We start from the raw sequence: 26,725 nt of genomic DNA on the forward strand, positions 1-26,725 counted from the left end.
TGGACGTCCCGGTTGGATAAAACTCGCCGGAATTTCACCAAAAAATCTGGAAAAAATATATATGATAGATCGTCACATTACAAACAACTTTCATGAAGAGGATTATATGAAAAAAAATCAAATTACTCAAGAAATTGAAGGTGCAAGTTTCAGAATCTAGGGTTTCCAAAACGACTTGGAAATTCCTTCAAATCGGAGAAAATTCGTCGACATATTGTTGATTTATACCTTGAGCGTGACGAAAATGGTGGAAACTCGCCGATCGCCGTCGAATTCCTCCGACACCCACGTTCTCTCCTCCACAGCCGCGAGTCTTTTTTTTTCTTTCTTTTCCTTCGAATTTCCTCGAATTTCCTGGAAATGAAGATGGTTTTATACACAAAATGGAACGATATCAACCGGAATTAAACGACAGAAACGAAATGTCGTTTCTTGGAAATTCCAGCGACATCACACATGAAAACGACATATTTCTCTTTCGCTCGGCGTTGACCCATGGAAATGGAATTTCCAGCCGAAATTCCGGGAATTTCTCCGGCATTTAGTTCCTTTGTTAAAATATAAGTTTATGATTTATATCCGATTTCAGTTAATTTTAAGTGATTAATCAAAATCAACTAAAATTATCAAGCAACCACATGACACAATAATATGTGGGTCATTTTAGGCTCCCGCCGATCAACCACTGAAAATGGCTCTTCTGTTCAGAAATGAAATAATCGCATGAATTTTTGCTCCATTGAACCATTTGTATCAATATGCGTGAATCTCGATTTATGAATCTCTCGGTTCAAGAAATAAAAATAAAAAGATGAAACTATTTCTTTCTTACTCTTTTTTAAATTTGACTCATGTTGGTTGATCGTATATTTCAAATTATAGTTCGTGACTCATGGTATACTATGTGATCCCCATATGATCTAAGTTTGTGATCGGATCTATATATTAAAAAGTGTCAATTCAATAAATTTCTTTTGGTACGAGGCACCGATCCAAAATCCTCACTTCTTTATCGGTCGACACCATCATTTTCCGAATTTCACCCGCTTCATCATTGAGCTAAATAGCTGCCACCACCAGCTGGATGTTTGGGAAGGATTCATGAAAGGTCCACATTGATCAAAATAAATAGCCCCGTAATATGATTAAATATACAAATGAAAAATAACATTTATTGACAAACAATAATAAACCATTTATACCAAATATATAAACCTAATAGATAATAAAATTATATAAACCAGCAACTTTATAAATTACTTGGAGTGGGTTTCCATGTTTGGTTTCAATTGTTCTCAGGTCTCCATTCCTGAGCTTTTGTGTGTGTGTGAAAATTACAAGTGATAATGCGTTTTTAAAACTTGTTTAAAGTTTTTATCGCAAAAAAAATTATTTTTCAAGTTGTAGATAATAATCTTTCTTTATGTAAACATATTTAAAAAAAGGTATATGTATACTATTTCGACTCTATTTAACTTCTATATTGTTTATAATTTATTTATCAGTAAAATACTATCAAATATTTGTTAATAGTTAAAGAAAAACACTATTTTTTAAATAATTTGAAACAAGCATTATTTTTTACATGTTATACTTTAAAACACTATCACTGTTTTTTTTCTCTTTATTTATGCACTCCCCTATTTTTAGAGCTTGCTTTGAATATTGAATTATACAAAATGGAATTTTAGGCACGAAAAGAAACTGGCGCGACTTTTTTGGATTATGATGCGATTAGTTGCGTTTGTTTAAACAAAATCGAAAATTTTATTACACGGTGGGATTTGCTCCTCTTTTAATTTGGTTTCACATAAATGCGACTATATCGTCTACATCTTCCTCTTTTTTTTTTGTTTCTCGGCCCTTTAGTTTCTAATACACATATTGATTTTCTTATTCACGTACTCTCCTTCGTCTCTCATCCTTCATTTCTTATCATGCCTTTCTCCTCACTGTCATTGGACCACCGTCGCCTTCCTCTTAGAGATTTTTTCAACCAAGAAGCAGGTGTTACACAAGTCACGTATATGTCCTAGACACTTCACATATTTTGCCTCAATATATGTAGATATTGTATATAATACACTACACAAGTCACGTCCTTTAAAAATGATAGCAACAACGACTCATTTTAGAGTGTATGTCGCTAAAATTTGAACTAGCAAGGTACGACTTCTCACGTTTGTTTCTACTCCTGCCAAATGAGAAGATTATTCTTTTGTGTTCTCATTTTTAGATATAGACGCGACTGTCGCGTCTATTTCTTTTAGACACTGACTTCAAACGCGATCCATGTCGCGTCTAAAATCGCATTTGTTGTAAAATATATAGATGCGACGTTTGGGTTTTAGACACAATGTTTTTTTGTGTCTAAAACCCCTTATTGTCGTAGTGTTACCCCACATTTTACTCATATTAGTTCTCAAAAACATACCATAACCATATCTATCTACATTTTATTCATATGTTATTTTATGTATAATTAATGAGGGATTAATTCACAATGAGAAATTTAATGAACAATGACCAATATTGAGGAAGTGTTCAAACCTTGGCTAGTTTGCTAATGTTATATTTTATATGGCTATTTACATAGTGGATTCAACTTTATTAATCTTGATTAATATATTATTATGTGAAACTCGTGTAATTTTGTTCGAAACAGATAGATAAATAACAAACTGACCATTCTTACAAGCCAATAATTATAATAAAAAATATATTTTGATTTATCATTTAATCCCAGTAAAATTATATCCACATACAATTAATCAATATATCATCAATCAGGATAAGGGAGTGGGTGTACTTGTCAGATAACTACTGTCCAAAACTATGGACTTTTGGACAAGATAAAAAGGCTCAAGCCCATTATTATCATCTGGCCCAGAACTAAAAATTGTCCTGTCATGTACAATAAATAGAAATTTTTCCCTGATACCGATGTATTAATGAAAATATCAACTATCAATTTTTTTTTTTTTTTTTTTTAAATATCGATAGAAGTTCTCAATGAAACTGTAAACATTATGAAAAAAACTAAATAAAACTTTTCACAGGAAATAAAAAGTAAAAATTAAATTGCGAACATCACAAAATAAGCCAAATTAACATGTATATGGTAAGAAATATTGTGGACAGCCGGTATTTTTTATGATTAGAATCCTTCTGACGGTATTTGGGAATTAATTTTGAAAAGCCGGTATGTGTGTCAATGGCCAATTTTCTCACAATGGAGTTGAGTACTTAATTGGTTTTGAGCTGTGACGCCATGAACTTTTGAACACTTACTTACAACAATTGGTAGTCAACATTTGTATTCCATGCTTTTCATTGTCGGTCAAGAAGTTAAACACTTTCCATACTTTTGAGTAGCATCATCAAGGCACGGTGAAAGTATTTCCTCATTTCGGATCGAGTCCTTTTTCTCGGTGTGGAACATTGAGTCCTATTAGGAAATTTGGATCCATCCATAAATTTAATTATTTTAGCTAATTGAAGGTAGGGGTGTACAAAAATTGACCGAAAATTGGTTAAACCGATAACCGAACCGATCCGGAACCGAAATTCGGTGCCACGTCATCAAACCGAAAATTCGGTTCGGTTAACCGAAACCGAATTTAAGAATCGGTTCGGTTATCGGTTTTGAAAATCCAAAAATTCGGTTATCGGTTATTTAACCGATTTTTTTTTATCCAGTTTTGAAACCGGATAACCAGTTTTAAACCGGATAACCGATTTGAACCGGATAACCGATTTGGATAATTATAACATCTTTAAAACTGGTTAACCAGTTTTGAAATCGGTTAACCGGTTTCGAAACTGGTTAACGAGTTTTAAAACGGTTATAAAATCGGTTATCGGTTTTACAAAACCGGTTAACCGAATTTTCGGTTAACCGATTTTCGGTTTTTGACCAATTCGGTTCGATCATTGGTCCAAAATTTTCAAAGCCGAAAATTCGGTTTCGGTTTTCAAATTGGTCCAAAATCGAACCGAACCGAACCGATTTCACCCCTAATTGAAGGGAACAATCCACATATTGATTTGCGGAAATTTGGATCAAAATTTCAAATTTTTTTTTTCCTTTGTAACCGTAATATATAATTTTACATGCGCGGGATTATACACATATAAACTCTAATCATGAGTTAGGGGTCCACTTTTTTTTTTTTTTTTTTTTGACGCGTTTGGATGGATGGTACAAGGACCACTAAATATATTATTGAAGTAGTTTTACTCGTCAATGTGTAAATGACAACAGGCATGACCTTTTTCTTTTGTGGGACTAGACTAGTACTAAGGAATATGATTTTGTTTAACAGCTCTTTATATCATATTCAACCAAAAAAAAAATATATATATATATATATATATATATATATATATATATATATATATAACCTTTTGGTATAAACATACAGCACTATTAATAAAGATAAGTATAAACACTGAAAAGGGTATACACTTCATTACAAAATAAATCTGAAGATCTGAGAACATAACTAACAGATATATCATGCATAAATAAATCATGCCATTGCATTTCTATGAAATAAATATAATTTTATACAGCGTAATTTGTTCAATTACTTGTTGGGTTAAAGATCTAGTAAATTAAATTGATAGGATCATAGCAACTACATAACCGCACAAAACAAAAATATAAAGATATTTTATTTTAATTTATTCCATCTATATCATGGTCATGAGTCATAGATATTATAAACACATACTCATATATACATACGGTAAGTTATTTATTTATATATATATATATATATATATATATATATATATATATATATAAAAATGTTTGTGTGTGTGTAGACGCGTGAGGAAGAAGATAAATCGGGTCAGAATTGCAAGGTCCACATGATATAATGAATATTTGTAGAATGGTCCGATCCGACCCGACCAAGTTGAAAAGAAAATCTGTGGGATTAGGTTCGTTGTCTAAATATTATTTATTTTTATCTTTATGTTTATTGTTGGGATCGATATTTCTAAAATTTGATAAAGAGAAGGAAAAAAAATATGACCCAGTGATGTGCCGGAGACAACTCCATCACGTGTGGCCTCTTTGTTGAACCAAAATGAGACATATGCTCGGTTGGAAAGAAACATTTCTCTTATTTTATATTTATTTATTTTTTTAACTAATTAATTAACTTAAGGCTTCTCAAAGAGGATAAATGAGATGTTTAAAACACCAGTATTAATAAAGGGGATTAACTATACATACTATATCTTTCTTCCGGATTATGTGATAAATGAGATGTTTCATATATATATATATATATATATATATATATATACATATAATTGGATGAGGATATTCTAAAATGTACATCATAATGCATTCCTATATATAATTATTAATTTTGGCCTTATAGGAAGTCACAATCATATACAAATTTAATTAATTAATACAGAAATATATAGTATCAAGATTGGTTCGGAATCATAATTATCTGCAGATATATTGGAGTTTTATAATGATTCAATTTCGGTGTTATATGGACCTGTCGAGTTCAGACTCATGATAAATCATCATTCATTTCAAGCATATATATATATATATAATATGTACAGTTATATATAAACGTATTTCTCTTTTATTTTATTGGAAACTAGTTTCTCTTGGACTTTGGAGAAGTACTTACGGATGAATAGATAGTAGAGAGTATTGGATTCCATAACATGGACGGTCGTGACAAAATCCCGTTAGTTTGGTAACAAATCATGGTATAGCTTTGGGCGATCAATTACGATTGGGATGACCATTGAAGAGCAATTCCATGCTTAAATCATAATATATATTCTTTGTCGCAAACTTATTTTAGTTTTATTCTTTTCTAACTTCACATGTAGAGATTGATTATACCTTAAAGTTGAGTCATCATATTGTCACTTACGGAAGAATTGATAGATAGTCATGAGAAGTTTAAATACCAATAACGACGAGTACATTATTTATCAATGAGTATACTGTTTGCCGACAAATAGTGATCGAACAATAATTTTTTTAAAAAATAGATGAATTATCTGAGGCGTAATTGTAAATAATTATACATTTGCAAATGATTGGTGTAATTGTCATATGGTATTTCAGGAACCCAGATCGTCTGTCCACTATGGGTGTCACGTTTTTTGTCCACCTAAAATAAAATTTATACATCAGTTACTCTCTTTTAATTTATTTTTTATTTCGTTCATGAAATTCTGATTAGTTGCAATGGCAAGATGTCGCACACAATGTGTTGACAATGTGTCCGACAACTTGCTTGAACACAGATATGGATAAACAACAAAAAGTGCAGTAAACAAAGTACACAGGATATGGTTACCCAGTTCGGTGAAACACACCTACATCTGGGGGCACGCTGCCAGTGGAAATGATTTTCACTATCTTGTAGTCAATAGTACACACAAGGTTATATCTGATTACAATCAACAAATCAATAAAACCTAGAGACTATTACTACCAGTGATCACCTAGACAGGGACTCCCCCTGAATTTGAGCTCCGTCTCAATTCCACCCTTCGAGCAACCTCCTGGCTCGGATGACCTTCAGTCTTCAGTAGTACGTGAACCTTCAATCACGAAAAGCACAAGAACCCAAATCTCACATACACTCAATCTGTAGAATAGTGTTTGAGAGAATACACCACTTAAAACCAAAACACACAGCCTCCCAGTCCGCCGGTCTTGCACGTCTAAGAGCTCTGAGTGTTTGATCAAAAAGTGTCGAAGCTGCTAAGGGAGAGCACACGGCTTTTATAGCAGCTGGACAATCCTGGAAGATATCTCGGGTTTCCTTACCCGGCCTCATGCGAATATCACAAAGTAAAGACTTCATCAAAGTGAATATTCGTGCAATGAAGATAGCAGCGGAGGATATCTTGCAATGAAGGCTCCAGCGAGGCAGATATCTTGTAATGAAGACAGCAGCGAGGCAATAACTCAGCAATAAGTCGCCAGCGAAGCAAACAGACGAAACTGGAAACTTGCCTGAAATACTGTCTGCACACATGAGGAAAGATGTCAATCCAGAAGATGAAACATAACACCCGACATCTTTCCATACCACTTGCACTAAAAAATAAAGCCAACAAAACAACGTAACAACAATCTCCCCCTTTGGCTATTTTTTAGGCAAGCACTTCCAGGACCAGTTCTCATACAAGCGTCATAACCAGAAAGAGAGTCAAAATAAATGACCTAATGACGCCTCTCCCCCTGATTGCCTCAAAAAGATACCAAAGGCAAGGATCGACCAACACAGAGGGAGGAACAAAAGCCTGAAAAGGGAATGAGAACTAGGAAAACAGCATATCATTCAGCAGAAAAAGTACGATAGAGCTGTCTTACAAACCATCTAAAACGAACCACATCAGTCTGAAGCACAAAAGAGAAGAAAAAAAATGTCTAGAAACGAGAAAAATACAGACCAGGAAGGAATCAACCAACAGTATCCTGATCATTCTCAGAGACATACACATCATCTTCAGAATCAGAGTCTTCAGTGGCTTCAGAGATATGAGACCCAACGGTAGGATCTGGTGGAGTCGAGGTGGCAGAGCTCGGGGCAATAAGATCTTTAAGAAGAGCTTCACACATGACTTTCCTGGATGAGAGAGTCTCGATGGTCTTTTTCAGAATCTCAACCTCTTCAAGGAGTTCCTTCACCACTTTTCTCTGAACACCTTCAGTCATGGAACTCAAGTGAAGATTGCTCGCATGTGCGTCAGATGTCTCGCCAGAAGGTCTGACAAGATCCTGAACATGTTTCCCTTCAAATAATTTGGGACTGAAGGAAAGGGCACCAGGACGCTTACCCACCACATCAGAGCTCCTCAAGATGTTCTTGTTTTGATCAAGCAGAATCCCAGTGATAAGAGAGGGAAAGCCGATGGGAAGCTTTACTGCAAAAGACTTGGCATGTTTTGCCAAGTGATCAAAAACAAAATCACCAAAGTCGAAAGATGAGCGAGTACCTATCTGAAAAATGAGCCGAGCGAGATCTGCAGTGATGCTGGACCCATGAGAGGAGGGAGCCCAGTTGGCGATGCCAATGCGATACAAGACAGAGTACTTGACGGTGAGCTCGGCAGAGGGCAAAGTTCCCTTTGAGGGCCAGACCTTGGTCTCATTACTAGTAATTTCTTGAACGATGACGTCTAGAGAGGGAACACGATCAGCTGTGATGATCTTCCCACGGCCCAAAAACTTGTTGATCACATCAGGAGAGATCTCGAAACAGTGACCTCTGACAAAGACCTTCCTGAACTCTGGGTCTTCTGGAGAGTCAAAGGAAGAGGAGAGGTTAACAATGAACTCTTTAACCAGCGCCGGATAGAACACTCCAATGTCAGTGACAGTCCTCAGCATCTCGGCGTCGTGAAGAAGCTCCATAATGGCATCAATTTTCAGCGCCTCAGTGGACAGTTCCTTTTCAGGAAAAATGGAGCGATGATAGACATATCTCCATTTGAGAACACCGTCTTCTTTGTGGAATGAGACATTATCCATGGGAGCAGCATGAACATTCTTCGGCAGCTTTCGCCCTCATACAGACCTTTTGTTTCCCAAACCAAGAGGGATAACAGAGTCTTCTTCTTCAATCACCTGGTCCTCAACAACTGGGGACAAGGGAGTCTGAGCCGGCTTCTTCACACGTTTCTTGATCATGCCCATCTTTTCCCTTTTCTTTTTCTGAGCCGGGATGGGGACAACTGGAAAGCTTTCTTCTGAAGACTTCATCTTCTTCCTCTTTTCAGACAGAAGAGTAGCCAAGCACACATCATCATCTCTCTGAGTCTTCTTCTTCAGAGAAGCGAGGATGTCTTCTGCAGCCTCTTGAACCTGATCACCCTTCCTCTTTTGCCCTAGGGAAGATGTGGGCACATCTTTCGTGACATCTTTGTTCAAGCCCATCATGCCACCAATGACATCCTCAGGTGTAGGCTCATGATCATCAGGGCGTGAAATCTTATTTTTAGAACTAACATCAGGGACATTAGGAGCTTTGGGGTTACCTCGAACAATCTTATGGGGGCTCTCGATAGGAGACTCTCCAGACCTAACATCTTCTTCGCGATCAGCATTGTCTTGTCCCTTTTCCGAGGAGGAACTGCTGGAGCTTGCTTCTCCTGTGATGTCGGCGATGGAAAGGGCAGCTTTCTTCAGAATAGCGCTTCTGGCGGCAGAGAGAGATGGGTTCTTAGGAGGGACCGTCAACCCAGCATTCGCACCTCCGGCCTGACCATCGGCGCGTATGCTGGGTTTCAGACCTCGAACCCGGACACAATGCATGTTACTCTCAGCCCCAGGTTTCTTTGAGGCGACATGTTTCTTCTTCATCGTGGCTTTCTCTGAAGGAGTGGTAGTACTAATTCCACTTCTTGTCCCAACCATTTTGAATACAAATTTAGGGAAACTGCCACAGGGGTAACTGTCAAAAAGGGTAAGAAAGCAAATTCGGGAAACAAATCTTAAGGACACTGAAGAAGAATAGGAAATTTCGAAATTCAAACAGGAAATAACTTCCCCTTCTTTCTCGGGAGAGTAACCGTCTGCATGAGTGAGAACATGGCAAGAAAAACGACGTCGCAACTTCAAGTGGGCCTTGAACGTTCCTGGGCCCTGAGAGGCAACACTTGGCAATATAGCCCGGCAAATTAGTCGAATGGGCCAACCAGAAACATGGGCCCATGAGAGAAATAACACACCAGTAACACGAACAAGAGTCAGCGAAGGATTAGCGCAAAAGTTAAGACCAAAAAATCCTTCGATAAACAATAATTGCTATTGATCAATAACACATAGCCCAAGTGAAGATCTGAGATTTTCAAACCGGTTAGCATCCAAAGCCTTGGTGAAAATGTCTGCAAGCTGTTTCTCGGTGTGAATGTATTCGAGTTTGATCTTCTTTTCTTCCACAAGATCTCGAATAAAATGATGTCTGATCTCGATATGCTTGGTCTTACTGTGTTGAACAGGATTCTTTGAGATGTTGATGGCGCTAATGTTGTCGCAGAATAATGTCATGACATCTTGTCCAACATCATACTCAGCGAGCATCTGCTTCATCCAGAGAAGCTGAGTGCAACTACTCCCAGCAGCGATGTATTCAGCCTCAGCTGTGGACAAGGAAACACAGTTTTGCTTCTTGCTGAACCAAGAGATGAGATTGTTTCCAAGGTAGAAACATCCACCAGAAGTACTCTTTCTATCAACCGTGCTACCTGCCCAGTCAGCATCACAGTATCCCACAAGCGTAGAAGAAGTATCATAGGTATATAGTAAACCGAAATCAGCAGTACCTGAGATGTACCTTATGATTCGCTTGGCTTGAGCCAGATGGCTAGCTTTGGGATTGGCTTGGTAGCGCGCACAAACACCTACTGAGTAGGCTATGTCTGGTCGGCTGGCAGTGAGATAAAGAAGACTGCCAATGATGCTCCTGTAGAGACTTTGATCAACAGATTCTCCATGCTCATCCTTAGAGAGTTTGATGTGAGTAGCGGCCGGGGTCCGCTTGTGAGAGGATTTCTCCAGGCCAAACTTTTTCACCAAGTTTTTGGCATACTTACTTTGGGAAAGGAAGATACCATCATTCATTTGTTTGATCTGAAAGCCCAGAAAGTAGTTTAATTCGCCGACCATACTCATCTCAAATTCTGACTGCATTTGTCGAACAAAAAGATCCACCATCTTGCTTGACATTCCTCCAAAGACGATGTCGTCAACATAAATCTGAGCTATCATGAGATTGCCATTCTCCTTTTTCACGAACAACGTCTTGTCAACACCACCACGAGTATACCCATTCTGCACAAGAAATTGGGTCAGTCTCTCATACCATGCACGAGGGGCCTGCTTAAGGCCGTAGAGAGCTTTTCTGAGTTTGTAGACATGTTGTGGAGAGCTGGGATCTGTAAACCCTTTTGGTTGAGCTACATAAACTTCCTCATTCAGGTACCCATTGAGGAAAGCACTCTTAACATCCATTTGATAGAGCTTGAATTGCAGGTGACACGAGATGCCAAGCAAGAGTCTGATAGCTTATAGTCTCGCAACAGGGGCAAAGGTTTCATCAAAGTCAACGCCTTCTACCTGTGAATAGCCCTGCGCCACAAGTCTAGCTTTGTTCCGCGTTATATTACCATGTTCATCAGATTTATTCTTAAAAATCCATTTAGTCCCAATGACATTTACATTGTCAGGCTTGGGGACCAGTTCCCAGACTTGGTTTCTTTCAAACTGAACCAGTTCTTCTTGCATAGCATTAACCCAGTATTCATCATCAATAGCCTCGTTAACATTTTTTGGTTCAATCTTAGAGACGAAGCAGAGATTACCAATCATTTCCCGGTAGTTAACAGGAGGTTTTGGACGAGTCTTTATTCCTTCATCGATTTCGCCAATCACCTCATGAGCAGGATGATTTTTCTGAATTCTTCGAGAGGGGACTCTCTGTTCAGTCTCAGGAGGGGAGCCTTCATCTGGAACAATGTCGCTAACTTTGTCATCAGCATCAGTCATGACATTTGGATTTCCAGTGGAGATGTCGTCCAATGGGTTATCAGCATCTGTCCTGACATCTGGGTTACTGGGAAAAACTTCATCCTCATCATTAGGACTGTTAGTAGCATCATGATCATCATCATTTATCACCACATTTATTGATTCCATTATAGTCTTAGTGCGTTTGTTAAAAACACGGTATGCACGACTATTTCTAGAGTATCCAAGGAATATACCTTCATCACTTTTCGGGTCAAATTTACGCCGTGGATCCCTGTCAGCAAGAATATAACACACCGAACCAAAAACATGGAAGTATTTCACATTTGGCTTTCTCCCCCTCCATATTTCATAATGAGTGCTGGAAGTACCTGGACGAATAGTAACTCTATTGTGAATATGGCAGGCAGTATTGAGAGCTTCAGCCCAGAAATGTGGTGGAATATTCTTGGCCAACATCATTACTCTAGCCATCTCCTGAAGGGTTCGATTTTTCCTTTCAACAATTCCATTTTGTTGAGGTGTGATAGGAGCTGAGAACTCATGTGCTATCCCTTCTTCAGTACAAAACTTAGCAAAGCTCATGTTCTCAAATTCTCTCCCATGATCACTCCGAATTCTGATCACTTTGCCTATGCTCTCTCCTTTTTCTCTCTGAACCCTCTTACAAAGAGCTTCAAAAACAGCAAAAGTGTCAGATTTTTCACGAATAAAATCAACCCAAGTGTACCTGGAGTAGTCATCCACACAGACGAACACATATCTCTTCCCTCCAAGGCTCTCGACCTGCATCGGTCCCATTAGGTCCATGTGGAGAAGTTCCAGCACCCGAGATGTGGTAAGATGTTGCACCATCTTGTGGGACTTCTTGACCTCCAGGTTTGGGACACCAATGATAGCATTCTCAGAGACAATTTTCTGCATACTTCTGAGATTTAGATGACCAAGCTTTTGATGCCACAGCTTGGTTTCATCAGCTTTGGTCAAGAGACACTTGCTGGTTGGTGCGGGGTTCCACATATAGCAGTTGTCACGAGATCTGTTTCCTCGCATAAGTTCATCCTGATCTTCATTAATCACCACACACTTATCATGAGTAAAGTTGACATGCAAATTCAGATCACAAAGTTGACTAATACTAATGAGATTAGCAGTGAGTCCTTCTACCAACAAAGCCTCAGTCAAACAAGACATACCAGGATAGTTTAATTGACCTTTACCCACAATTTTGGCTTTGACTCCATCTCCAAAGGTAACATGGCAGTTGGAGTAAGGTTTTACGTTGGTCAGAAATGTGTGATCCCCAGTCATGTGACGAGAACAGCCACTGTCGAAGTACCAGTCATTCCCGGTGGAAGCACTCAGAGAGGTGTAGGCAATATTGGCACGATAAGAGGTATTCTTCACTCTCCATTCCATCCGAGTAGCAGGTTGTTGATGAGAAGAGACATTTCTGTGGATGGACCTGTGTTGACGGACATTTCTCCCATACAAACGATAGCAGAAAGGACGGATATGTCCCTTTCTTCCACAATAATGGCATACCCAGCGAGGTCTGTTGACAGGAGACCTGTTTAGTCCAGATTGATGATATCGAGAAATGTCATGAAATTTGTTGTTACCAGATGGTTGAGGCAAGTTTCGTGACATCTGGCTAGTCTGCTTTTGGGGAACGAACGTAGTCTGGGATGATGAAGCTCCATGGGTATATCCAAGTCCCTTCATGTTCTTCGCGGGTTTGCCGATGGTGAGGATTTTGTCAAGACTGTCAGTCCCAGAATTCAGCATTCTAACAGTTTTAGTCATGTGCTCGAGTTCGCCATTCAGACGACTGACTTCCTTCTTTAGATCCACAATAGTCTCCAGAAGTCTTGCTTTATCTTCAGTCAGGGTAAGGATGAGAGCACCCTGTTTGTCTAGAATCTGAGATTCCTCAACCCATTTGGTATGAAGGGTATTGTAGGCTTCATTCATAGCATCGTCAGATAGTTCATCATCAAGAACATATTTCTGAGAGCATTCACCAAATTCATTAGTAGACTCATGAGTATGAACAGAAGCAGTAAAGGCTACAAAATTACTTATCTGATCTGAGTCGCTCTCTTCATCTTCTTCATCCGAAAGAGTAGCGTTGTATCCCTTTTTCTGTTTCTTGAGGAAGTTGGGACACTCCTTCTGAATATGTCCAAATCCTTCACACTCGTGGCACTGAATGCCTTTGCCTTTCCCAGATCGTTCACCACTTTTACTATTCCTGTGAGGATAAGTATTTTTCTGGAAACGTTGTTGGAAGTTGTCCTTGACATCTTGTGAGACATTTTTCCCATTCATCTGATTGAGTCTTTTCATGACCCTGCCATAGTTTTTTGCAAGCATAGCAATAGTATCATCAATATCATTGTCAGAGTCTGAATATACCTGATCCTTTGGTTCATGAACGGAGCTTTTGAGGGCCATCCCTCTTTGTTTCTTTTCCACCTTAGGAAGAGAGAGTTCAAATGTCATGAGAGATCCCATTAGTTCGTCGAATTTCAACGTCTTTAGGTCATGAACTTCCTCAATGGCCGTGATTTTCATCTTGAATATGGAGCTCAAAGCTCTCAGGGTTTTTCGAACAAGATCTTCATCTGTCATGGGTTTTCCGAGAGAATATGATTCATTGGCGAGATCACGAATGCGAACGTTGAACTCAGCGACAGTTTCGTCCTCGAGCATCGTGAGAGCTTCAAAATTGGTTGTGAGGTACTGAATTTTTTGTTCCCGGACCTTTGTAGTTCCCTCATAGGCAACAGCGAGAATTTCCCAGGCCTCTTTGGTAGTAGTGCAAGTATTTATCAACCTGAAAACATCTTTATCAACACCATTAAATATAGCATTGAGAGCACGGGAGTTACCAAGGGCCGCCTCATCCTCAGTGGGGGTCCAGTCTTTTTCCGGCTTGGTTCCAGTACGGGCTCCTTTGTCATCAGTAGTCACAGGAGCTTCCCACCCATGTATCATAGCTTTCCATGTTCGACTATCCAGGGACCTCAAGAAGGCGGTCATGCGTGCCTTCCAATATCCATAGTTGGTTCCGTCGAGTACTGGAGGGCGATTGACAGAACCTCCTTCTCGGGAACTATCCATAATAGGCAATCAGAAAGAAAATACAGGAAACCACCTAAGAGATCAAGGTGCCTGCTCTGATACCAATTGAAATTCTGATTAGTTGCAATGGCAAGATGTCGCACACAATGTGTTGACAATGTGTCAGACAACTTGCTTGAACACAGATATGGATAAACAACAAAGTGCAGTAAACAAAGTACACAGGATATGGTTACCCAGTTCGGTGAAACACACCTACATCTGGGGGCACGCTGCCAGTGGAAAGGATTTTCACTATCTTGTAGTCAATAGTACACACAAGGTTATATCTGATTACAATCAACAAATCAATAAAACCTAGAGACTATTACTACCAGTGATCACCTAGACAGGGACTCCCCCTGAATTTGAGCTCCGTCTCAATTCCACCCTTCGTGGCTCGGATGACCTTCAGTCTTCAGTAGTACGTGAACCTTCAATCACGAAAAGCACAAGAACCCAAATCTCACATACACTCAATCTGTAGAATAGTGTTTGAGAGAATACACCACTTAAAACCAAAACACACAGCCTCCCAGTCCGCCGGTCTTGCACGTCTAAGAGCTCTGAGTGTTTGATCAAAAAGTGTCGAAGCTGCTAAGGGAGAGCACACGGTTTTTATAGCAGCTGGACAATCCTGGAAGATATCTCGGGTTTCCTTACCCGGCCTCATGCGAATATCACAAAGTAAAGACTTCATCAAAGTGAATATTCGTGCAATGAAGATAGCAGCGGAGGATATCTTGCAATGAAGGCTCCAGCGAGGCAGATATCTTGTAATGAAGACAGCAGCGAGGCAATAACTCAGCAATAAGTCGCCAGCGAAGCAAACAGACGAAACTGGAAACTTGCTTGAAATACTGTCTGCACACATGAGGAAAGATGTCAATCCAGAAGATGAAACATAACACCCGACATCTTTCCATACCACTTGCACTAAAAAATAAAGCCAACAAAACAACGTAACAACAGTTCACGTTTCACGTCCTGTTTGTCACCGTTACTTCAATTTTTGTTGTTTCCACACCCAAATATGGATTGGTGAATGTTTCCCCTTACACCCAAATATGTGCGCCCGAAAAGAATCTCAAATCCACGGTTAGTTCTCCTATGTAACGCACCTCGACAGTAGTTATTCTCCGTTGCTCCGCCGGTGATTCCAATCTTCTCCATCTATGAACAACTTCTAGTCACATGATCACAGAGACTTTTGTGGCGGCTCCAAAGACTTCGACCACCTTTAGGTCATGCTCGTTGCGGCCCCAGCACCTCTTCGACGAGCCGTTCTCCACTGGAGAAACTGTTCTATATCTCTCCCCAAAATCAATCACTCCTTGATTTGTGGTTTTGGGAAAATTATGTTGGTAAGGTTTGACCAACGAATTGATAATTTAAACAAAATAAAAAAAATGTTCAAAGTCTTCAAATATAGAAATTGTTTATTTTGGGTTCGGATAATATTGTCATTGCTCCATCATAACTTTTTATCTCGTGCATTACAAGACAAATAATTTGTTTTTTCTTTCTTTACATTATTATTATAAAGAAATTATAATATACCATACCATACAAGAAGTAAACTAACGGGACAAGTGACGGGGTGAGTAATGTAACATAACAAATTAAATTAAAAAAAGTGAATGACGTGTTAAAATTTCATTGGTGGGACTGGGAAGGTGATATTAAGAAGGGACAGAAAATCCGAGTTCGTATTTCAAACATGTATCCCTGCTTACTAATTATTTGGTTTTTTTTTTTAAATAAAATTGTTACTTCAAAGTTCAAACTAGCCAGACCATTCGTACCAACACCTAGATTTCTCGACACCTTAATCTTTTTTGCTTAATTTCCCTTAGAACTTTTTTGGTAGATTCTCAAGTGTCCGACTTTGGTAACCTTAAAACTTTTTTAACGGCAAAATTTTCAATTCACCATGAGTAAAAACCATACCCAAGATCATTTTTGGACAAAATCTTAATTATGTTACCTTACAAATCTTGTGTCAATATTCAAACATTTTACAAATAAATATATAAGATATCGATTATTACATACACAACTAGCTTAGTGTTATATTTAAATAAATAATTAAAACATATATAAATGTTTACTCATCAACAGCATGAGGGAAACAATATATGCCTAAATTAATCAAATACAAGAAGAGAATATATAACCTTAAATCATATATATATATATATATATATATATATATATATATATATATATATTGATTGATATGTATTGAAACCTAACAAGAAGATTCTGTCTATTTATTTTTTTCCCCAAGTTTTAGAACGATCGATTATGCGATTTGGGTACAAGTTCATGTCTCTTTCAATTTCGCTTTATAATCCTAATAATAAAGGATAGATTTATACTAATTAATACAATCAAATTGTTAGTTAATTGGTTGCGCCTGAGAGAGCACATGCATTGGAGAATAAATCATGATCATGTAGGAGTATATGAAACTGATAAAACTTATATTGCCGAATATAATTGTCCCTTTTTATATATATAACGAGACTTTCAAATGAGCTACACTGATTTCTAGAATATTCTATAGAGCATATGCATAGATTTTGTGATGATTGAGTTATGATATTGTTCGGTGTAGACTAAGTTATAATATGAAATCCTTGAGAGGGACAGAACTTAAACACCCAAATAAAATATTTTTGTGCAGATATGTAGATTCTCTTGTGTGATTAAGTCAAGCTTTCTATTTTCCTCACAAGTTTGAGCGTGTTCTTAATTTTTGGTTAACTAATTTTTGAAGTTTTGTTTATTTCAGCATCATTTAAATAAATGACATTTTGTAATTTGATCTTATCCTTCCCCAATAAGCTCTAACTATCAGTAAGGTGTAGAATTGCACATTATAATCATCCAATTACTACATGATGAGACAAAAAAAAAAAAGTTTATCAACCGTCCCCTCACTCGTACCTATGCGCACGTATAGGAACGACCTCGATGGGGTCACAAGCGCCCGAAAGGACAACAACGCATGAGAATACTCAATGACTCTTTCTGAGCCCGACCCTAATCACGTCTGAGAACGGCTATGTTTTTTATTATTTTTTTTTTTTTTGGTATTTTATTGACTTGTTTTTGCTCTTCAATCTCCTTTCTTTTTTTGAGGGAGTTTTGCTCTTCAATCTCTAATCACTCTTTTTGTGGACTTTTACATGGTGCTATCACTTGAAACAAGTCAGTATAAGTTGAAAGAAAAAAAATCATCACCATTTATTTTTATATAGAAAGGGTCTTTATTTGGACGCTAGACCATTCCTCTAGGGTTCGTTAATCGTCAAAGGCCTAAAGGCGTGTACATGTCGTATATTCGAGGAAAGTCTTATGTCCAAGGGAGAGCAATGTGTACAACCTACTATCAAACGGGTCGTACAATCCACGTGAGATTAAATTCCCTAATTGACCTAATTAATATTGTAATTTGGACTCGAAAACTAAACCGCTTTCCATTTTCACACTTTCAAATCTATTTCCTAAAGGCTCTTAAGTGAAACCATGTGATAGGACCTCTAATAAAGCATTTTTGCTAAGCATATTTTTGTAGGCTCTCACTCTTCCGCGACATGGTTGTGGATCTTCGACCATCTATCCGATGGCTCTCATTATCGACCATGGCTATGGCCCTCGCAGGCTGTTTTTTTTTTTTTTAGTTTCAATTTGAATGCGTACAAATTAAAAATTATTTGATTAATCAATTATAAATTAGTATCGCTTTTTACACTCAGTTCTTTAATTATGTTATATTATTGATTTTACTAAAAGTTCCATGGAACTTGGCTCAATAAAATTTCATGGACAAACATTCGTGGTATATATAATCTCTCAAATAATTCACACGGATTTGTTTGAAACCGTGTGGAGTAATGGATATCCAAGGTTGAGAAACCGCCTCATAGGAAAGTTGCGACAATTGACTATATGGACAAATATTAGACAAACTGTAACAACACAACTTCGTAATGTCTAGACGTGTTTACTCAACATTAATGATCATGATCACAGCCTGTGATGTTCAACAACTTATATACATATTTATATATATATTGTGTGTGTATATATATGTACTCTCTGCAAGACTTTCTTTCACTGAAAACATATTTGGACAATGTAGATGGAATCTTGAATAGTAATTATTTGTTTTCCCATCTAATGCTTATCTGTGTTTCCTTGTGATGGCAAACACTAATAGACAAACGTTAAAGGGTTGTGTCAGTTTTTTGGGATGTTAGCCGAAATTGATCCAGCATGAATTTGCTAGCAGTGACGAGGACAATGTAATTAGGGTTAAAGAAAACCAATAAATTATCATATTGATGGACATTTATGTAAAGAGAATTGAGACTCAACAGCTATTTATGCTTATGATCTGTTGATGAGCATTAACATGGATAGAGTTGTGAAATTGGCATGAGTTTCTATTTTTTGTCTCATATTTCTAAGAAAGAGGAAGCAACGTCATAATGATGGATTGATATAATAATTTCATTTTCTTCAGTGATACGCAAATGGTGGTTAGGAATTACCTAACAATAGTATATGCCTCTCTCAGAACTAGCTCGGTACACATATAGAACTTGTAAAATAAGATATATTTATACAAATTTGATTAGACAGTGCCTGAAAATTTAAAATACATCACTTCAAATGGTGTACTGTTTTGCTCAGCTTATTGTACGGTCTGTGTTATTCGAATTACATGTCTCAAATTCAATTTCATGCTGCATAAATATAAAATTAAAGGGAAATAATACATAAATACCATTTGTTTTAATAAAATGTCGAGTTTAACCTTTGATTTTCTAAAATGTCGAGTTCATACCATCTGTTTAACTGAAATGACAAAATTATACCCTCAAATTGATAACACTATCACAAGTCTCCCTTTAATTGATATTAACTCTTATATAAAAAAAAACCGAATCAAATCCAAATCAGTACCCTAACTTCCAAATTCCCAATTTTGAAATAAAAATAGCCTTAAATTGAAATTAAATAATAAATTTCATATCTCTCCAGAGATGACTTAATTATGTGTTCGAATTGAACCTCTAAATCATGGATTCTCTGTTCGAATATGTGATTTTGATGATTATCAACTGTAAATTTTTACCCATTTGCCTCTTTTTGTGTTCTTCACGATTAAGAGACTGTTTACTTTTTAGTTTTTAAATAACTTACATATACGGCACGAATGAATAAAGATAATTGGTGTTTACATATAAATATTATAGTCAATGTCAATAAAAATTCAAGAAAAAGAATATTTGTGCCACTGTTGTCTATTTCAGGGTATAATTTCATCATTTTAATTAAACAGAAATTATGAACTCGACATTTTTAAAAACCAAATGTTAAACTCGATATTTCACTAAAACACAAGGCATGTATGTGTCATTTTCCCTAAATTAAAACAGCGTGATGAGGTAAATATTTCTAAGGGATAACCCGCAGCGGATCCCAAAATTTGAATTAAGAGCACACATAAAAAATAAAAAAAAAAAAAAAAATCAGGGATGCACAATAAATTTTGATTTCCAAGGAAAATACCAAAACTCATTTGATTTTCGGCTATAAATATAAAAACGAAAGTAATAATAAGAAATAAATTTTTAACATTTCAGGACATATGCCCTCTAGTCCTGCATCCGCCCTTGAGAATGACCACAAGCTTCAATACCGATACTCGAATCACGAACACTTGTTCATTTTCGGTCATGAAAATTAAGTGATTTTTGTTTGATGCTATCTTATAAATAATTTATTTATAAAAATAAAAAAGTATATTATGATGAGATGTCTAAGTGGTCTCACACAGGGGTACACGCCGATGCTCAAATCAGCTATGTGCTAATGTGCATTGAGATTTTTGGAGAAAATTGGAATTCGGATACTTTGTCCATATTTTTGTGTTTCCTTCTATCTTCTATGTCCCTCCAATAATTAAAATATATTAATTTATCATTAAATAATTATTTTGGAATAAAAACTAAATAATAAAATAATTATAAAGTGATAGACGTACTAGCTAGTTTTTAATTGAATAATTATGTATGTTGTGCATTAACCATTGGGAAGGCCTTGTAAAATGTTTAAACATCAATGAGGAAATTTGTTTTCTTTGATTGTAGTTAAGAATTAACTTGGAGAAACCATTTCCATGTTGAAAAAAATTAGGGCACCATTTTTTACGACAATACTAGCTGGGAGAAATCATGGTTTCCCGGTTAAAAACATTTAGCCGCAATTTTTTCTCTCCTTAAAGACAAACAATTCTTGTAGTGACGTCAATACCACAAAAAGCTCTCAAAATCTATACTAATCAACTCCTCCATTTGAGGAACTCTTCTAAATAACAAAGTTCACGCGTACACGTTAATTAATTGAAAGAATGCGACGTACGCGCTTTTCTAACGCCCACATTTTCCTGGTTTTTGCATGTAATTCGATATAATGAAATTTCTAGGAGGAAAAACGAATCTAAATCACGGACAATCATGACTCGGGATTCGAATATAATTCGTAAGCTCTCTCAGAAATTCACTAAATATTTGAGCGAAATATTCGCGGCATCAACGTCAACCCATTATTAGCCATGCAGAAAAACGTTCAGGAATTCTGACATTGTGTAGCGTCACATATATAAAATATCCATGTGAATTCATGGTGTACACCACAGTAAATGTATCACACCACTACATTATTATCTGCAACAAATTGATCATCGAGAGACGTAGTATTCAAGTGCAGTAGTACTATTACAAAGTCATGCTTATGTACCATGAATATTTTGCAAGATATATGTTTGAATAGTAACGCACTAAATTATGTGTTGATCTCAAAATTAAGTTTAAAAAATTCAAAAAATACGACTTATTGAAGTGCAGGATCAAACCGAATCCAGTGAGTGCAGCGAGGATCGACTAATTAACTATAAAAACTATGATTTTCATTGCACATGTATAAAAAAAAAAATTGCGTTCGCCTGCTATCGGAGCTAGACTCCAAACTTAAGGATTTTTTTTCAGGGGGTTAATTTGTAAATTTTTACGATAAAAATAAGAGAAAAAAATTGGGCAAAAAGTGTAAAAACAAAATTTGAAGAGTGGCATAATCGTTTGGTGGGCCTTAGTTTGGCTCTGTCCCTGTCGGCAATCAGAATGATAACGTTTTTAGCTATTAAGGTATTTCGGTAAGAATCATATTTTTGACATTTTCGAAGTGGAAAAATGTAGTTTTGCGTAGTCTTGTTTTGTAAAAAAAAAAAAAAAAAAAAATCTAACTTATAGCTCTATATTTCAATATAAATATTCCATATAAATTTGTTATAGTATAGTAACGTAGCTTAAACAAAATTAATCTTTATATCCGTTGGAAACTCCATATGTTGAATAGCCAAAACAGGAAGTGTATAATCATATTTTGCATCTTGATATGTCACAACGATTACTTTTTTTATTAAAAAAAAAAATATTCGAATAGAAATTGGTAATGTAGCTTTCAAGGGGTCCAACAAGTGTTTTGTGATGGTAACACCACGCGGTTTGTTTTGTAGTAGAAATAGAAATACCATTGATGATGGCCCGATATTCGCCAACTCTCTCTCGTCTAACATCGCCTGCCTTATTCACTATTCCAAACGAAGAAACATTTAGCTTACTATTATGGTCCCACTACCCCAAAATAGTAATAACTTCCATCTTCATATTTTTATTATATGCCACGAAATTATGAAAATACATATGTGTGTATGTCATGACATAAACGCATGCACGATCAGCTATATATATATATATATATATATATATGTAACGGGTACATAATATATAATATTGCGCGTGTTGTGAAACATACTACCGTGTTGGTGATGGTACAAATTAATGCATATACATACATATATATATATATATATATATATATATGTTTGTGTGTGTGTGTGTGGAGCCCCTTTATGGCATAATATAATTAAATTAGTGAGATGATGGACCGTATACAAAAAGGCAAATCACATGGTATGTGTACAAAGGCATCGCATCGGACGGCCGAGATCACATCCCACCAAAAGAGAGGGCACAAAACAGCCGTGAGATGTGTCCCATATCCAACTTATAGTGCCGGGTTTTGTTGGTGATTTTAGGGAGGCAAAAAGCCCCCACATATGCCTCTCATGTGACCGACCATTAAACCACCCTTGACCTGTATTTGCTCTCTCTCTCTCTCTCTCTCTCTCTCTCTCTCTCTCTCTCCATATAAAATATATACATATATATAAACAACTCATAAGTCCTTTACCAGGCATCATCATCATCTAAAATTCCAAGAGAGAAAAAAAGCAAAGTGAACACACACATAGTACATATATATCCACAGAGGACATACACATATTAGTTGTTGAGAGACTAGAGAGATTAAAACAAAAAAAAACCTAGATATGGCAACAGAATCAGGTGATCTAGGGCTGGAAATAACGGAGCTGAGGCTAGGCCTCCCCGGGGCGAAGAAGAGGGCGCTCCCGGAGATGGAGGCCGGCGGAGAGACGGCGGCGAAGAGCCAGGTGGTGGGTTGGCCTCCGGTGTGCTCTTACCGGAGGAAGAACAGTCTGAAAGAGAATAAGGCTTACGTGAAAGTCAGCATGGACGGAGCTCCTTTTCTACGCAAGATTGACTTGTCCATGCACAGCGCTTATCCTCATCTCGCCCTCGCTCTCGACACTCTCTTTTCCTCTTTTGCCCTAGGTTTGTCTTTTCACTATTCATCTATCTTCTATATTCTATATATTTTCATTCAAGATTATGTTTACAAGATTGATCCCTAACCCTAACTGATTATTGTCTAGATATATACGTACTAGCTAGAGGATTGATTGAAGTTAAGCTAGCTAGCTAGTCAATTGTATGGATTTGAATTAAATACATTATTATATTAGATGATCGTATACTAGTTTGATTAAAATATTGAAAGGATCTAGATGAATTCAGACAAAAGCGAATTAAATATTAATTTAATAAACACACGGCACTAAAATAATGAAGAAATTACAGGAGAGGGGTTGAAGGATGGGGACAGCTGCGAATTTGCTCCAATTTATGAAGACAGAGATGGAGATTGGATGCTTGTTGGAGATGTTCCTTGGGAGTAAGTACTTTATCTTTTCACCTAATTCCCTTTTATTTTATTTTTTTATTATTATCATCTTGCATTTGTGACCCACAATACATCAACAATTGTATAATAATTTGTGCTCCGAATTTCTTTTCTATACCGTATAAAATAAGATGGAACATAAAGTTCCCTAGCTAGTATGTTTTTCCTAGTGTTTAATTTAGTTTTGAATTTTTATTTATAAATAAATTTAATGAATTTTTGTAAATATTCCATAGTTTTAGATCTGGGTGCCTTTTTTGACTCCTAAGTTTTGTGCAATTTTTAGTCCACTTGTTGATGCTAGGTTTGGAATTTGAACCGTATATAGTGGAATTGACCAAGTCAATACATGGACCATATGTTAGGTTATATACACGTATTAAAGCGATATATTAATATGGAATTGGAAAAGGAAAATAAGAAATTATGTCGTAGCTTTATAATTGCTAGTCTTTGAAACCAAATAAGTGACAGGAAATGAAATTATACAACTGGACTAGCATGCCTAAATAAGTGACAATCATACCCACGTGAGACGTGAAGGGTCGACCTTGAACAGTAAATGTAATTAATTAGTCCATTGAATGAAATATTCCGCTTCGTTTTAGTATAAATCATTATGTAAAATTAATTTACGTTTGTGACCCTTTTTTAAAACGGAATTTTATTTCGAAGACATTATTGTAAAGTAAATGTTGTCATGTGGTGTTTAAATTTTAAGTATTGATTCATATATGTTATTAAGTATATCTTTTTCCAGTAATTTGAGAGAAAAAAAAAGTCGTATTTATTGTACTACTTGAAAGTTCAAAAGAAATTATTAAAAGAAAATTAACCTTACTTATGATGAAGACAAAGAATCATCTCTTTTCTATTTTATACAACCGACACGAGCCAAAATCATGATAATAGTGTCGGTAGGTCTAGCGATTGTCGTAATAACTTTTGACCATGAGGTAAAAATAAAACAATAATCAAAGGCATTAATAAATATTATTCTTATGCAGGAAAAAAAACTGCTTATAAATTATAACTAATTTCCTGTTAATTTTACACGCGCGCTTAGCATCGTTTCTCCAAAAATGATATGGCTGGTGATGTACATGAAATGATTGGAGAATTTTTTTTAATTGATTGCATGTAATTTGATATTAATTAGTGACGTGTAATTTTGCAGGATGTTTGTTGAGTCATGCAAGAGGCTTAGAATCATGAAGAAATCAGATGCCCTTGGGATTGGACTAGAGCCCAAGAACTTTCTCCTCAAGGGAAATAGTTTAAGAAATGAGACCAAATAAGTTCTAAATATAATTATTGTGGAGATATAATGGAGCCAATGATCCATCGATCGCCTCTATTAGTTCGTTTTTATTAACTTTAATTATATATTCATTCTGCTTGGGAGAGACTTAATTTGTTAATTACTTATTATGATTATATATCAATATGTTAAATATATGTGTTTTATATAGGTCGAAACTTAGATAGAGGGGATGAAGAAAACTTTTGCCTTATTCCCTTACAATTTTAATGCTTCGCAGTCTATGTTTGGTTAATGACTATTCAATTATTGTTTTTCAATTATATGATATATGGCTTGCGTTATACTGTGTTTTTTTTTCTTTACTTTTCTAGGACTTTTCTCCTACCTAGCTTTATATGGAATTTTCAAACATTATGTGAAACATGGTGGATCAGCTATACTATTACTAAGTCCAATTCTCCTTAAATGTTTGTCGCTCAATTTTTTTGCAACAACCAATAATCAAATTCCCCATCAGCTATTCAGCTATATGCATTATGGCCCATAATTTATGGGTTATATTTTTTAGGATAAAAACATAAAATATATTTAAAAGTGTATAATTATGGACGAGCTTCCATTGACATTATAATTCATCATTGAGATTCTTCAAAAACTTTCTTTGACATTATGTATAATTACTTGGGATTTAAAAATTAATAGAGTCCAATCCATTTGCTAAATTTATTTAAGTTGAATTTGTTGTCTAATTCTAATGCTAATCAAAACAAAATCTTCAATAGGACCAAATATTGTTTAGCCATTTTTTGTAATTTATCATAGCCTCCCGACGAAACTAACATAAATATGTTAGATCCGAATATCACGGGTGAAAACCATCACCTAATTCCATGACCGAATCATGTTGAATAATTAAGAAAACCCAAATCAATAGCGGAAGCGTACCTGATGAATACATGACGGTTGGTCTTCCAGATCAACACGTATTTCTCTGAGAGTCCCTTTAGTTCTCTCTAGCTCACTCTGACGACGGGATATCAGGAATGACAAGAATGTGTTACGTGTGACCTGGGGACCAGCCGTATTTATAGAGAAACCCTAGGTTACCCTAGTGGGCTTCCTATTTCAACCCATCACTGAAATAGAAGCCCATAATGAGTCTACACATTAAAGGCCCACAACCTGTTACATACATTAAAGCCCAATAACCGTACACCAAATTAGATCACTTTTAACGGGCCATCTTTATTAACAATTTACAACACATAATTATTTAACATATAAGCCCAACGTTGGATTAAAGATCCAACATATTGGATCAAAGATCCAACAAAATATCCTATTCGAATATTAATACTAACAGATACTTGAATTTGTTGTCTAATTCTAATGCTAATCAAAACAAAATCTTCAATGGGACCAAATATTGTTTAGCCATTTTTTGTAATTTATTATAGCCTCCCGACGAAACTAACATAAATCCTATTCGATTATTAATAATAAAAGATAGTTTAACTATGATGGTATATCAGCTAGTTCTTGAATTAGAAATTTTAATCGAAATCGTTGTGTGGTATATTTTATTATTATCAATTGTTGACCATATATTCGCAGCAGTTGGG

At 36.3% G+C, this 26,725-nt stretch overlaps 2 protein-coding genes across 2 annotated transcripts; one reads left to right on the forward strand and one right to left on the reverse strand.

Moving 5' to 3' along the window:
- Window positions 1-7,465: 7,465 nt before the first annotated feature.
- On the reverse strand, window positions 7,466-8,536 carry LOC149386613 (uncharacterized). The gene has a single exon (XM_089626539.1). The coding sequence runs from the start codon at window positions 8,534-8,536 to the stop codon at window positions 7,466-7,468; it is 1,071 nt and encodes a 356-aa protein (XP_089482665.1).
- Window positions 8,537-22,947: 14,411 nt separating this feature from the next.
- On the forward strand, window positions 22,948-25,293 carry LOC149386614 (auxin-induced protein 22C-like). Its single transcript, XM_089627286.1, has 3 exons — window positions 22,948-23,430; window positions 23,737-23,830; window positions 25,017-25,293. Exons 1-3 carry the CDS (start codon window positions 23,127-23,129, stop codon window positions 25,135-25,137), a joined length of 519 nt encoding a protein of 172 aa, XP_089483412.1. The 5' UTR covers window positions 22,948-23,126; the 3' UTR covers window positions 25,138-25,293.
- Window positions 25,294-26,725: the final 1,432 nt, after the last annotated feature.

Source organism: Urtica dioica, chromosome 9 (assembly GCF_054948205.1).
Source record: "Urtica dioica subsp. dioica isolate 48M chromosome 9, U.dioica_male_clone48M_v1_H2, whole genome shotgun sequence".
Lineage (NCBI taxonomy): Eukaryota > Viridiplantae > Streptophyta > Magnoliopsida > Rosales > Urticaceae > Urtica > Urtica dioica.